The sequence below is a fragment of the Myiozetetes cayanensis genome, unplaced genomic scaffold (assembly GCF_022539395.1).
Source record: "Myiozetetes cayanensis isolate MyiCay16 unplaced genomic scaffold, myiCay2020 scf1, whole genome shotgun sequence".
In the NCBI taxonomy this organism is placed as follows: Eukaryota; Metazoa; Chordata; class Aves; order Passeriformes; family Tyrannidae; genus Myiozetetes; species Myiozetetes cayanensis.
This window is the reverse complement of record NW_026086604.1, coordinates 150565469-150581260: the sequence shown is the minus strand read 5'-3', so window position 1 is coordinate 150581260 and position 15792 is coordinate 150565469. Positions and strand designations below refer to the sequence as shown.

General features: G+C 50.0%; 1 protein-coding gene across 1 annotated transcript in view; it reads right to left on the bottom strand.

Moving 5' to 3' along the window:
* Positions 1-15792, bottom strand: part of SMARCC1 (SWI/SNF related, matrix associated, actin dependent regulator of chromatin subfamily c member 1) — a 59105-nt gene that overhangs the window by 20662 nt on the left and 22651 nt on the right. The window contains exons 16-21 of the mRNA XM_050308012.1: positions 13277-13390; positions 13038-13191; positions 12643-12756; positions 10991-11050; positions 7937-8195; positions 7085-7246 (exon numbers count right to left, since the gene is read on the bottom strand). Of these exons, the coding sequence (XP_050163969.1) occupies positions 7085-7246; positions 7937-8195; positions 10991-11050; positions 12643-12756; positions 13038-13191; positions 13277-13390 (863 nt within the window). The remainder of the gene's footprint in view (positions 1-7084; positions 7247-7936; positions 8196-10990; positions 11051-12642; positions 12757-13037; positions 13192-13276; positions 13391-15792) is intronic.

Below are 15792 nucleotides of genomic sequence, written 5' to 3'. Positions count from 1 at the left end.
AGTGAAATATTTAGAATTGCCATAGGATGCATTATCACACTCAGTATTTATTCCAGGGTTAACTCAGATTTTCTGGTCTCAAACAGTGGTTTCAAGAAAGCCACAGCACTAAACTCCTGGAAGACTCAAAGCTTATGACACTGGCTTTAGTTTATAAATGAAGTTTCCTTGCAAATTTAAATTGAACTGGGCTTTCTGCTCAGTCCAGCACACAACATTAAGTTCTTGTGTAATTACCTGTGCTCTGCTGAAGCCCCCCAGTTTACCCCCAGAGAGAACCCCCCACCTGAGCTCCATAAAGAACACCTGCAGGCCCTGCTCTGCAGGATCCCCCGAGTGCTGCCAAGGAGCTCTGCACCGAGCCACCAGCACAGGCTGCAGGTCATGGAAGGGTTAAATCCCATTCTGCAGGTGCTGCAAAGACCAGAGTTGTCCAACACAGACTTCAAAATAATTATTCAGCACTGGAGTGGCATCAAGAGTTCAAGGCTGGACAGGGCTTGGAGCCAGCCTTGGGCTCACTTAGGAAGTTCCTGCTTTCTAAAACATTTATTTACAGTGTCCCCATAATGACAGTTGGTCTCAGAGATCAGGGGACAACAACAAGCCCTTAGATGGGGAATCATAAAGGGGTCTGGGTAATGCACTGCTGTTCCTGATATTTTCTTGGATCAAAGTCCAAGAAATCCCAGTTTATTCCAGCTCTGCAAGAAGGAACAAGAGGGAAGTGTCAGCATCTTGTAGTCCTGCCCAGGATGTTACAATTGCATGTCCAGGGCACTAAAGGAGCTTATTTAGCTCCTGGACTCGCTGTGGAACTGGTGGTGACAACCCCTGATCCATCTCTAAGCTTCTGAAGACATCAGCAGCTGCTGGTGTTCATTTTCAGTAATCCCCATTTTCCTGCTAATTCCTGTGGGCTACACTGAGGGAAAACAATAACAACAATTCTGCAGGGAATTTTGGACAGAAGTCCCTTCCATATATAAGACAAACAGACCAAAATGTCTGACTGAACAATAATGTTTTTCCTCTTGGCTTATTTTAGGATGATAAACCTACTAATCTGAACTATCTGCCACCGTAATTCAATTTAGGGACACTGGGGACACAGTTACTCCCAAGTTTTATCTCAGAGTTAGGATTTAGTGACCTAATAATGTCACAGGGAAAATCTCAAGCAGATTTTGTCAGACAGCTCTTTCAAGCCTAGGAGCAGAGTTCCAAACTGGGCTTAGAAGTGTCATCCCTCCCAGTAAGGGGGAGAGAAGGATTCACAGACAAAGTTGGATTCAATCCTTGAGCAAATTAAAAAGTGGAGACAAAGTGCAGAACGCTCTGAGTGTGTCTGGGTTGGTGGGGGGGAAGATGCTGAGCTCAGACCACAAAAATACTGCTCAGAAACACCCAAATTTTCCTTCTGGTGGGGCTCAGCACAAGCACCAAGAGCTTCCGAGATTCCTGGTATTGGGATAGAGAGAAAAAAGCCTGTAGCTGTGCAAACAACCCACACAGCCCCAGGGAGAAGGGCAGCACGCCTGAAGTTCTGCTTCACACAAAGCTCCAGGCCAGAGAGGAACAGGCCAGGGAAGCTCCTGCATGTGGTCCCCCTTCCACTCTGAACTCACCTCTGAGTGTGGGGAGTTTGTTTGCTGACCACAACACACCTGCAGAATTCCAGGCTGGATTGGGTGGGAGGGGATCTCAAAACTCATCCAGTGCCACCCCCTGCCATGGGCAGGGACACCTCAGACCAGCCCAGGTTGCTCCAAGCTCTGTCCAGCCTGGCCTGGGACACTTCCAGGGATCCAGAGGCAGCCACAGTTGCTCTGGGCAAATTCCCAGACCAACTCATGGACACAGTTAGAGGTGTTAAGGGGCTGATGCTGCTGCGGCGCAGGAAATTCACAGCATTCCAGAGTCACTGAGGTTGGAAAAGCCCTCCCAGCCCATGGATCCCCCCTGTGCCCCATCCCCACCTTGTCCCCAGCCCAGAGCACTGAGTGCCACGGCCAGGCCTTCCTGGGACACCTCCAGGGGTGGGCACTCCAAACCTCCCTGGGCAGCCCCTGCCAGGGCCTGACCACCCTTTCCAGGGACAAATCCCTCAAAAATATTCCCCCAAAAGTCCCTCAAAACAGCTGAATCCAACAAAAATCCAATTCCCAGATGAAAGGGTGAGAACCCCCCCCCAAACATTTCTGCCCCTCTGCACAGGGATGCCAGAGCTGCCTCAGGCCCTGGGAGGGACACAAACCCACTGTACCGATTTTCTGTGTGATCTGATGAGGTTAATGAGGATCTATACCAGAGGGATCGATTACTTGGAGAATATCCGTGTCCCTGGGACAGAGGGGCAAGCCCTGGCTGCAGTGAGAAAGCCCCTGGAATCCCTTCCCCAGGACAGGAATCGTCACCTCTCCGTGCTCCCTTTATGCTGAGCCAGCAGACACCAGCTCTGCAACCCTGTCATTGTGCACGTCCTCTCCACGAGCACAGAGCCCCTTCACTAAAACCTGAAGGACTCAGAGCCCCGTTCTGACCAAGCCCAGTGACTTCACAGAGAGCCTAAACTGACCTAAGGTCACCCAGGAGAGCTGAAACCTTTCCCTGGTGAGGGTTTCCTGCGCTGCCAAACGTGCAGCACAAGCAGACACGGAGCCTCAGCTGTCACAAGGGGAATGAGCAAAACCCTGCTCAGAAATGCACAGAAGCACTTCCTGAGCTCAGCAAATAGTTTAAAGACACCCTCCAGCCATCCCAGGCTCCTTTGTTTTCACAGAGGCAACACACACAACCTGTCAAGAGCCAATATTTAATTGAGAGGAAATGCACGGCAGCTATGAAATACCCTGGGTTATGATAATGATGGGATTATCGAAACCACCATTCCCATTTCCCACAACAAATCAGGACTGCACAGCACGGGGAGCCTCCCGTGCTCCTGCCTCACCCAGCTGGGAGGCACCACCCGGGTGGGCTCTGTGGGGAGGGCTGGGGAGCTGACAGAGCTGCTGCAGCTCCGGGGGAGTCCAGCAGGACAGGACTGATGGGCTCAGCCCTCCAGGGGGGCACGTCCAGCTGCACTCCCCCAAAATGAGGGGAGCACTCGGGAGCCAGCTCATTTCAGCAATGTTTGCATCACTTCAAGTTCAAGCTCACCCTGGAGACCACGAGAGAAATCACCCTGCCAAAAGTGACTAAAGTAACCACCAGTGTTTGCACACTCGTGTGTGGTTCCCGTGTGTGTCTGAACTGAATCAAACCCAGCCCCAAAATGGGGAACTTGCCCAGCCATTTGAGGTGTTTACAGCTGCAGAACACACAAACCCGGACTCCCATCCCCTCCTGCACTGTCACAGAGCAGCTACAGCCTGTCAGTGGGAATGCTTGTTGGAGTAAGAGATAGACTGCTCAATTAACTCCAACACAGACCCTTCAGTGAGGCATGAGCTTAGAAAGGTCTCAGTATTTACCATAAGGCACAGTTTTAGAACCTTACAGCAGGCTGTCCAGAGCAGCTGTGGCTGCCCCATCCCTGGAAGTGTCCAAGGACAGGCTGGTCAGAGCTTGGAGCACCCTGGGCTGGTGGAAGGTGTCCCTGCCCACGGCAGGGGTGGGACTGGATGGGCTTTACAGTCCCTTCCATCCCAAAGCATTCCAGGATACTATTCCATGATTCTTTGGAAGCAGAGGACAGAGCCCACCACACTCCCCACAGCACCTGACCCATTGCAGTCTCCTCTTAACTCCACTGAAGCCTCACTTGATCAACTTAACAGGAATTATCACCAGCTTTCAGGAAACCTAACAATGAAGACTTAAAAGAAGAGATTCCTGGGCATTAACTTAAGCTCCTCCAATCTGTTCCAGTCATTTTCCCCTTTCACATCCCATATTGTCTATAATTCACCAATATTAGGTGTTTTAAAATTATTATGGAGCTGTGATACAATTTTATTTCTGAAATGTAACAACTCATGAACTTTAACTGCAGAATGGAACCTTAAGCAGATATTTTTATTTCTCCACAGTTGCATTTAAATACAAACCCAACATTCAGTGATTTCATTGCAAGGGCTTGGAGGGACAGGACAAGGGGGAATGGCTTTAAATGGGAAAAAAGTAGGATTAGATGACTGGAAGAAATCTTGGCTGTGAGGGTGGGCAGGCCCTGGCACAGGTTGCCCAGAGAAGCTGTGGCTGCCCCTGGATCCCTGGAAGTGTCCCAGGCCAGGTTGGACGGGGATTGGAGCACCCTGGGCTGGTGGAAGGTATCCCTGACATGGCAGGGGATGGCACTGCAGGAGCTTTGAGGTCCTTCCAACACAAACCCTCCTGAACTCTAATTACAGTATGGAACCCTAAGGAGATATTTTTATTTCCCCACAGCTGCAGTTAAATTTAAAACCTCAGGTCTCCATGGAAAAGCAGGGCTCCGTGTCAGCAGCTGCGCTCCCCAGCAGATCCCGTGACGGATGATCCCGAGGACACCCTGGATCCCAGGCCCCCAGAGCAGAGCTCTCTGGAGGGGCAAGGCACCACAGATTGCTGGGTGACCCAGTTCACTGAGGCTGAGCAGCTCCCCCAGGGAGAACCATCTGCTCTTGTCCTAATTTATTCCATTAGTCACAGCCCAGCACAAATCGCATTAACGGCGACAGGGCAGCGTTAGCTCTGCAACTCCCCACTCAGGTTGTGGGCATCTGCTCTGTGCCTCCCCACAGCCACTCCAAACCCTGCACTGCAACCTGTGCCCAAAGCCTCCCACGGAAGGGCCAGCCCACAGCCTGGCAGTGCGACAAACTTCAGGGCTGGGCTGCGGGATTGGGAACTACGGCTCAGGGCAGCAAACGTGTGACAGGGGATGTGCTCAGCACAGGAGGGAACGGCCTCAGGCTGGGCCAGGGGAGGCTCAGCTTGGACAGCAGCAGGAATTTCTCATGGAAAGGGTGGTCAGACACTGGCAGGGGCTGCCCAGGGAGGTTTGGAGTCCCCACCCCAGAGGTGTCCAGGGAAGGCCTGGCCGTGGCACTCAGTGCTCTGGGCTGGGGACAAGGTGGGGACTGATCACAGGTTGACTTGATGGGCTTGGAGGGCTTTTCCAACCATTCTGTGAGGCCCTTAATCCCACAGTGACATCTGTTCTTGGAGAAGATGGGAAAGGGAAACAAAGTCCTTGGAAGAAAAAATGAACTGAAGCTGAGCTTATTTTAAAGCAGCTATCAAATTGAACTCAGTCCCAGACGGAGGAACACTGAGATTTGGTTTATAATTGACTTGAAAATAAACCCCAAAGCCTTGTCCTTCCACCAGAGCTCCAATGCCTGCTGTCAGCCCTGGGCAAGGCAGCACAGAGGAGCAGGAGCAGCAGATACCCCAGATGTTTCTGCTCCCTTTCCAGCACACACTCCACATCTTCCCAAAGCACTGAGCTGCCTCATGTTGAGTCTGTCCCACCGAACACAGAACTGAGAGACGTGACAGAAGGACTCAGTGGTCTGTTCACTTCTTTTCCATTTAAAAGTGATCCTCATGAGTTCAATGGCATTTTCAATCTCAGTCACTGGGTAGTTTTGCAATGGACATTAAGCACCATAAATAGGAACCCTGCCTGAGTAGCAGTTGAGAACTGCACAGCACCAACACACAGGTCCCTTATGATCCCATCCCACAATCTGGCACCTTGCTCGTGTCCCTGCATGGGGTGACAGCAGGTCAGCCATGAAATGCAGGAGCACATCCCAAATCCAGCCCCCCAGTCAAGCTCCATCACATCCTGTTCGGGTTCCACCCAGGGCCAGACGTGCCTTTACATGTCCAGTCACTACACTCACTAAAATCCTTTGTGATGAGCTGAGCAAACAGGAGCCAACAGTGCTGAGAGAAAAATAACACTGCCAAGATGGTGGGTCTGCAGCGAGATGAGCAGGGTGAAGCCCGAGACAGCCGTGGGTACAGAGTGAACAGAGTCTCCTCAGCTGTTCTCACCCTGCTGGGGCACAGCCACGGGGCTGAAACACGGCTTACACACGGCTGTCACCTCAGAGGGAGCTGCCACCAGATGCTGTTACACTCCACAGCAAACAAGAACCAATTTACAGCTCCCAAGGTTTCAGAGAAGAGGCTTAACAGCAGAATATTTGCTGACCACAACAGAACTGGGCTCACCTGACACCGAGCTCTGAAAGCAGAGCTTGTTACTGCACACCAGTAATGCAGAGTTACAGCAGTGTAACCCTCACCAGGGTCAGGACTGGGGGTGTCGTGTGCCAGCCCAGCAAAAACTCCTCTGCTGCTGCCACCACAGTGAGCAACACACTCAGAGTGCCAGATTCACCTCAGAACTGACTGCCAAACCCCCTCAGTGTGCTTTATGTTTTCGTCTGGAGAAGAGAAGGCTTAGAGGTGACCTCATCACTCTCTTCAACTACCTGAAGGGAGGTTATAGCCAGGTGGGGGTTGGTCTCTTCTCCCAGGCAACCAACAACAGGACAAGGGGACATGGGCTCAAGCTCTGCCAGGGGAGGTTTAGGTTAGATGTTAGGAAGAAATTCTTTACAGGGAGGGTGATCAGGCATTGGAACGGCCTGCCCAGAGAGGTGGTGGATTCACCATCCCTGGAGGTTTTTAAAAAGAGATTGGACATGGCCCTTAGTGCCATGATATAGTAATTGGAGTTGGATCAGGGGTTGGACTTGATGATCTTGGAGGTCTTTTCCAACCCAATCTATTCTATGATTCTATGTTAACCCTCCACAGACAGCATCCTCCAGCTGCTCCCACATCCACAGAACAAACTGGAATGTTCTGCTCTGGTGTTTTTGGTCACTGTGCAACCCAAGCAGTGGCATTTCCATGTGTGAGAGCAGGAAAACAAACTCCTGACACTGCAGCTGGTTCTGAATTCATCAGTTCAGTGCCAAGAGCTAATCCTGCAGTGAGAACTGAAGTGACCCGTCCCCCCTCTCCTCACCCACAACTTTCACCTCCTGCTGGAGGTGAACTTCAGGTTTATTCTGAGTCAGGAGCACAGCCCAAGGCACCTCATCTGCAGGGTTCCTGCAGCAGGTGGATGACTCACCCATCTTCTCCGGCTCGTCCGGGCCCGTCCCGGCGATGCAGCTGCTCTCCAGCCCGTAGGTCGGATCCACCTTCCCAGAGGCTCGTGCTGCCTCCTGCACTTTCTTCACATGAGCTTCCACCAGCTCCAGAGGCACCTCCTCTCTGACCCGGGAGAACTCCTCTGTGAAAACACAGAAAGCGTTACATTCTGGGGTTCTTTTGGCAAATTGAAAGTTGTATTTTCTCCAGTGAATCTGCAGGTAAATCCTGAGGCAAAGTGGGTTCTCAAATACGTAATGGTCCTTCTTTTCACATGAGGTAGGTGGGTTTGTCTCTCTGATGTCGTAAAAAAGACTTTCTTCTAAATTATAAAACAAGTGGTTTTGTCTTTTCAACGTGGTAGAAGAGAATTTCTTCCCAATTACATAAAATTGTGTTTTAAGTGGAAGAACAAGGAAAAAGTGAAAAGAACTACCTCATCAAGTGGACACACCTAACGTGCACTCAACGCTCGAATCTACTGGTGGAAGGTGTCCCTGCCCACGGCAGGATCCCCTTTTGCTCTTTTTCAGACTAGCCAGGCCCAGCTCGTGCAGTCTCTGCTCATCAGAGCCACTCTCCAGACCCCTCATCATCCTCATGGCCCTCCTGGACCCTCTCCAGTGGCTCGGCTCGTACTGAGGAGCCCAGACCCGAACACCACACCCCACGTGTGCCTCTCCAGGGCAACCTGCCTGCCCATGGGCCACTTCAGGGAACACCACCCAGCCCTGGGAACCACACCCCCATCTCCTACACGAGCTGCAAACCCAAATTCACCACTAGGAAGCCCAAGCCCCCGGTTTTGGGAGCAGAGGGAGCCCAGCCGTACCCAGGGCGGCCTTGGCGGCGGCCGAGGCCACGCGCGGATCCACCACCGAGGCCAGGAAGGCCACCGTGCTCATCACGGGGTTGCCCGACTGGCTGAAGGGCACGGGCTGGTAGGCCAGGGGGCCCAGGGACGCGTCCGAGTTCTCCAGGTAGGGGTCCTCGATGGGCAGGCGCAGGAAGTGCAGGATGCACTCGTCCTGCGTGCGGCTCCCCACGTGCTCCGACACCTTGTTCCAGTCGTCCTTGTACATCTCCAGGGCCTGCAAAAGGCAAGCAGGGGCTGTCTGCACACCAGCTGCTCGGGGGAAAACAGCCCTGCTCGAGGCAAAGAGATCTGCAGCACTGGGTTAGGTGGTAATGGAACAATAAACCAGGATCACACAACTAATAAAAATCCCATTTTTCCTGGTAGCAAAATGATCTGCATGAGAAATGTGAGCATCTCCCGGGATATCAGTGATATTTAAGCCCCAGGGACCATCACATCAGTTGATGCTCTTACTGTATCAAAGAGAATCCTCAGAAGATTTGGGATTTACCAACATTCACACAGTTGGTGTTTCCCCATTTGCTTTCACAGAGAATTTTGCTTGTCCTGCCACGTCTCAGAATTCCTCAGTTCCCACCACTCCTCCCCGAGGGCTCCTGTGTTCTCCCACTGAACACACAAAGCTCTCTGGGGCAGGGACAGGATTTACATCCCACATAAGCACTGGCTGGGATGGTGAAATACAGTTTTTAGATCCAACAGATGTTACAGAAGTGGAACAGCATCAAAGCAATACACCAGGAGAAAAGAGGGAAAAATATCCCCCATCCTGAAGGCAGGAGAGACCCGTTCTCCAGGAACTGCTCACCAGTGTGATCTCTGTAACAAGTCCTCACTGGGTGGATAAGCACTTCACAAAATAAGAACTTCTACATCAAATCAAAGATTTTGTGATTCAGAATTTCAGTCACTTTTAAACTGTAGAAAAGTCTTAAAATAATTTAATAGCAAAGAGCTTCTGAAGGCCCTGCATTAGTTTATGAAAAACCAATGAATTAGTCCTGTAAAACCCTCCAAGTGGGGGCCTAATAAATTACTATCCCTTAACAAACATTTTTTCCCCCTGAAAACTGTTTTAGTGAAGCATTTGTATGACATAAACTGAGTTATCCTGAGCCATTAATTTCTACATTTCTGAGATAATCTGAGTTTGGGAATGAACGGATGGACTGCACTGGACAGGTTGGTCCTCCCACAGGAATCCCCATTCCCAACCCCTGCTGAACCCTTCTCCTGCCCTCCCCCCTGATCTTCCAGGGGTTTAAGAATGAGAATAATAAAGAACAACAAAGAGTAATGAGTTTAATAAACAAGAAACTGCTCAGTTCAGTAAGTCACGTTCAAGGGAGGTCTTTACCCACTGCCCAGCCTTCCTCTCCCTTTCCCTCACTCCCTTCCTGGCTGTGCCCACACTGCACGTGAGAGCAGCTCTGCTTCTCCAGACCCCCTGGGTTTGGTCTCTGCTCCTCCTTCCCTGCTTCATCCTCCTGCCAGACAAACCCTCTCCCAGTCACCATCCTTCCTGAGAACAGCTGGGAAGGCACTCACAGTGCCCTGTGGAGACAGAGGGGCTGGGGCAGGGGAGGATTCAGGGAGGGAGACGCTTCCCTCCCCCGTTAATTCAGTCAACAGGCAGAGGGACAATAATTATCTTAGAGATAATTTATTATTTGGAACTCTGCTGCATCCCTGTTTGCCCAAAGCTGCCCTGAGGATCTAATTGGACTGAGCTGGCTTGTTACAGCCCAATTACTTATGCTTGAACTGATATACTCTGCACTGATTTATTCAGAGGGCAAACCTGGGAAAAATCAGCAATAAAAATATTATTAATTTAAACTCATTAAATCAAATTGCAATCTCAAGATTTGTGTGTTTGTTTTTTTTCTTTTGTTTTAAACAAATATGTCACTGGATTATTTCATTAGGCTACAACTTGCTGTGTCTGACCAGAAGCTACAAATGTACAAACCACTGAATTTCAAATAATAACACTATTAATAGTATTAATTTAAATAATGAATTTAAATAAATAATAGAGGAAAGCAGCCAGTATATCAAGACATCAGCCTTGTTTCTCCCTCCAAGAACGCCATGGAAAACATCTGAGTTGTTTACACCCTATAAGCAAATTTTTTTCCATGTGCCTATAGGAAAATGTTGGCTAAACAGTGAATATCAACGTAAAATAAATAGAAAAAAATAGAAGTTTTTGCTGTTTGGTGACCATACCCCATATCTGTGAGGGCTAAATCACAGGAGCTGAGTGTTGTTCAGCACTACCCAGGTCCCTTCTCCAGGCTTTTCCCTAACAAATGAACTTTTCAGTGGGTTTATTGACACATGGGGAGACAAAAGGCTGGAACAATCAGGCAACTGCAATCTGCTTTAAGCTCCCCAAGTAGAAACAAACAAAAACAGAACCCAAAACTGGAATTCTTAGAACCCTGAATTACATAAAGGGAAATAAATCAGCCATGCAGCCGCTGCATCACGAGAACGTCCCTGGAATAGCCAAGCTGGAGAGATGATTTCTCTTTACAGGAAGTGGCAGCACTTTAAATTATTTCAGGCCACTGAGACTCCTCTTCTGATGAAGCCCAGAAAAACAACTGTGCCCTGCTGTCCGTGTGGGACACCAGAGCAGCCTCTGCAGGGGGAGGGTTTCCATTCCCGACTGGAATTCCAGCACATCCGACAATCACCACGTGCTTCAGAGCATCAGGTGAAGCGACCCGGGGACAAAGTCCTGCAGCAGCTCTTTGAGCTCGTTTTGCAGCACCTGGCTGGAGCCATCTCAGGGATATTCCTTGGAGACCCCCAGGAGAAGAGCAAAGAACCCCCCCCAGTGCAGCTCCACGGCAGAAGCACCCAGGAGACGTGTGGGGTCAAAGTGCTCCCAAAGGGCCTCCCCTCCCAGGGGCAGGAGCCACAGGCAGGTTTTTAAAGCCCGATATCCTGCATGGTTTGGTTTCCCACCCCTGGGTTTTGCCCTCCTGAACTTACTTCCAAGAGCAGCAGCGTCTCCTGCTCTGTCCATTCTCTCCCAGCACTTGCACCTTTACTCTACAAAAACCAGCAGAAAAACAGAAGTGAAACACAAGAGTTTTTGTACAAAACCTTTTAGAAGAAAACATTGAAGAGAAAAAGAGAAAAGAGGATTTTCCTAAATGATAAACCCTTAAATGCTGAAGGCAGTGGGCTGTGTGTGGTGTGTGCTGGTCCAAAATAAGTTCATCTGTTTAGAAAGTTCATCAGTAACTCAGTAAAAAATAAGTTCATTTATCTGTAAGTTCATCAGTAAAGAAATGATAAATCTTTACAAGTGAAATGAGCTGTGTGAGAAGGAAAAAGTAATTACAGCAAGATCATTTGCACTCCAGCAATCACTTGCTCCAAGGGTTGCTGCTCCCAAATCTATACCTCATTAACTGCTGGGATTAGTTAAACAAAAAAATGAAATCACAAAATTCAGGGTGAAGCTTCCCCTCCTGTGACACCCTGACCCATCACGTGTCAAAAAGGACAAGAGCAGCTTGTCACCTGCTCCTGAAGAACATCATTGGGTGGCTCTGTGCCAGAGCACAGCAAAGGAAATGGGTATTCAGGGGAATAAATATTATCTCAAGATGCGTTTCAGACACATCATTAACCCAAACAGAACATTAATCATCACTCAGCAGCTGATCAGCTCCCCAACAGGCTGATTTAAGAGCCAAAAACCCAACAGTCACACAGAAACCAAACAGGGAAATCAGTATCTGCCAAGAAATCTGCTCCAGCTCACTGGTACAGATCCTGTAAAGAGTCCAGAACCAGGAAGGGATTTATAGATCTGGAGAATATTTACACTCCCTATAACAAGTGAAAAATCAGTCTGTGAAATGTGAGATGGAATGAGGCTTTATAAAAAATACTGATCTCTAGAAGTACTGTTTTGGGTTTGTGGGGTTTTGAAATCGTTCCCTGAAGGGATAAATAGTATGTAAATAGTAAAATAATAGTGTATTAATAGTTATTTCTTTGGTTTCAATAGTGACCTCTTAGCACAGTGGGCTAATTACACAGAATTAAACCCGATGTGAGCCCAAAAAACTCTGGAGATTCCCAAACTCCAAAATGTTATGGTAACATGGGATTCCTGCAGCACCTCCAGGCACACACAGGTATTGGGAGCAGGAGAGAGGCAGGAGGTTATGGAATCATCACATCATTGCAATGATGTCTCAGTTCTAATTACCCCGTGCAACACAGTGCAATGACAGTGACAGAACGTCACCTGCAGTGGTTTGGGGACACCTTTTGTTCTCTCAGGCTGGAAACCCCTGCTCAGACTTGGAAAACAGGACAGTTAAAGATCCAGCTCCTGGCCTGAATTACTGGATGGTTTGCTGATTCTGAACCACTCAGGAGGAACAGGCAGGAACACAGTGAGTCTGGGGTCTGAAGGCTGACAGGGGAATGGGAATTGATATGTGTCTTTATGTCTACAAAATCAGAATTCCAACACACTCACTCACCTCAGTGTCCTGCACTATGGAAGAAATCTAAACCAGGAGTGTGAGAGTAACAAAAGTCACCCCAATGTCACCCAGCTGGGCACACCTGAGCAATAAAGCTCAATAGAAGGTTGAGGGGAAAGAGATCCCAACACCTGCCTTGGCTAAAGTCTTCTTTGAGTAGATGTCTGTGCGAAGCCCAAAGTTCTGCAGGTCAGTTGGCTTCTCCTTGTTCTTCTCAGGAAAACTCAACATCTGCTGAGCAGCTGGAACCTGGGAAAACATCACGAGGGAAAGTTGAGAGGGGCAAGAACTCTAAGTTTCTCAAGGTCTTCAGACCAACGTCCAACAGAGAAGCTGAACACAAGTCCCCGGAGGTGACTGTAAACCAAATCTCTGAGCAATGGGGGCGAGCGTTTTTGTAAAACTACCTGAAAGGCTCGACCCAGCTGGACAAAGGAGGGAACATTTCACCAAGCTGGGCACAGATGGCTCTGCTGACGTGTTCCACGGCCCTGGAGAGAGCCCAGCAAAGGCAGCCCCGCAGGACTCACCTGAGGAGTGCGGATGTGCAGGGGCATCAGCCCCGAGGGGGTGTCGGCCAGCACGTTGAAGTGAGGGGTGGGGGGCGGCCCCATGGCCATGGGGCGGCTCTCGGGGTCCACCTGGTAGTTAATGAGGCCCCACTGCTCCAGGAAGGCGTGGACCCTGCCAAAAAGAGGGGCAAATCGAAGCTTCACAGCTGAAGCCTCGCCCAAGGCCCCGGGCCCCGTGCCCCGGTGCCGGGTGTCACCTCATGACGGCACACACGTCCCCGGTGAGGTTCCTGCGGCACGCCGTGCTCGTCAGGTACTCCTGCGGGTTCAGCCGGTACGTGTCGATCATGAAGTTCCTGTAGGCCAGGTATCTGCAACACAGGGGGCACACAGGCAGGGCCAGGGCTCTGCAGCACGAGGGGCATGGTGCTCACAGCCACCGAGGGTTAACAACACCCACAGTGCCTACTTTAGGATTCACCCTCTCCAAACACTCGTGTTACTGACAAGGAAACACCAACAGATCGTTTTTGTTGGTGAAATTTAGGAATCAGCATCCCAAGCAACAGGGTAAGGGGAGTTATTTTTATATGACCCATCTCTTCCAGACGGCTTCACTCTGGATTTTCCCTGTGGTTGGATGGAAACACGCTCCAGTTGCAGTCACACAAACATCTGTGTCAGGCTGGGCATCAACCAAATATTCACACAACAGTAGGAACTGCAGAAAAAACTAGTGGGGTTTGGTCTTCCCATGGAAACAGGGTAAATAATCCTTGTCCATCCCCGTGTGAGGTTGGAAGGAAAGAGGCTGCCCAGAAAAGCAGCAGCAGCAGCAGCAGCAGCAGCAGCACAGTGGTTGGAACACTGCTGTGGCTACATGGGGAGGTTTTAACAGATAAGAGATGAGGGAGGAAAGGCTGGAGAACAGCAACGTGGGGAAAGAACAGATCTTTGAAGAGCAGAGGATAAGAGCCCAGAGCCAGCACAGCTGGGAGCAGCTGGAGCAGAAACAATCCCTGTGAGATTCCCATATTTCAGTGCACGACAGGCCAAGGAAGCAGGTTTTGGGGTTCAGCCCGTTCCCTGCACTGTGGCCTCAGAGGCTCCTCAGGAAGTTTCTGCAATATCCTGATGCTTCCTAATAAAAACTGTCCAGAAAATAACCTCCCAGAAAATTATTGATAGCCCTGTCCTTTAGAGGGGAAAAACCAATCTGCCAAATTCAAGTTGGAATCACCCAGGTTGGACGGGGCTTGGAGCAACCTGGTCTGCTGGAACATGTCCCTGCCCATGGCAGGGGGGTGGAATCTGGGGGTCTTTAAGTCCCTTCCCACCCAAACCATGCTGGGATTCTGTGAAGTGAGTATCCTGCAAAAAGCTGTGTTTTAAAGCAGTGTATTGTAAGCAGATCTCTGCCTTTGGAAAATTCCAGAGGGAATGTCTCACATGCAGTGTGTGCAAAGCAGCTGGTAACCAAAAATATAAATAAATCATCCAGGCAAAGCATAAGGAGACAGATGCTGGAAGCACAGATCCCTGCCAAAACCCCACATCTCCCTCCTGAGCCAATTCTACACGAAGTTGGCCAGGAGCAACTTGCTGGAGTAGGTGCTGGGCTCCTTGGGGACGTTCAGGAGGCCACAAATGAAGGGGAGTTTCTTCCCCAGAGGAACACTGAGGCACATTGCTGAATGCTCCAGGGCAGAACTGGGTTCCCACCTGCCCAGGAACAGGTCTCGGCCCCAGAAATTAATATTTATTAGCAAAGGTCACATCAAGAGGTGCAGAGAGAAGCCCAAGACAGAAACGTCCCAAGGTTTTATCCTGAAGGGAGATGGTTTTCAACCACGACACGACCCATGAGCTAAAACCTGTCAACAGGGTGAGGGGAAGTCAAGTGGGATTTAGTTACAATGCCTTTTCAGACAGGACCCACCCCCAGGCACTGCTGTCACAACAGTGAACTGGGGTGAGCTCCCAAACACGGTGTTTTGGCCTGAACATTCAGCTGGAGGCAAATCATCTCCACTCACAGGGATGGCACTCCCTGATTCAAAAAGGAAACACAGAGCAGAGCCCATGTGCTGCTCCTACAACCCCTCCACGGCCCCAAAATAGATCTCCAGGACAACAGGAGGACTGGGAGGAGCCCCTGACCCGCTCCACTCACAGGCAACAACCACAAGCAGCTCAGGGAGGAGCATCAGCAGACCTGATGTTCTGATGCCAAGTGAGAGAGGAGTCCTGAGAGCACATGTGACAACCCCACTGGTGGGCAACAGAGAGAGGGATCAGCATTCCTTCACCTGCCTTAGACACAGAGTCCTGGAAACCCCCAACAACAACCTGCTGAACAGTGAAGCTGATGGAGCAGTGTCAGCAAATACACTCCAGAACAAATACATTTTGGGATGGCAGGGGGTTGGAACGAGATTATCTTGAAGGTCCCTTCCAACACAGACCACTCTGGAATTCCACAATGCAGCTGTAGTTACCTCTGGAACTCAGACAGGCAGAGGAAAGACTATAGACTGCAAATTCCAGGGCTGCAGGGACCTCAGGAGGTCTCTAATCCAGCCTCCTACTCAAACCATGAATTTTGACCAGGTTTCCTAGGGCTTTGTCCAGTAAGGCCCGGTAGGACTCCAAGGAGGAACAATCCCAACTTCCCAGGGCCCCATCCTGGTGCTTCATCTTCTTCAGAGTTAAAAGTTTCCCTTTTATCCAAATGGAACTTGCTGTGTTTGACTTGTTTTCCTCCTGCCACACA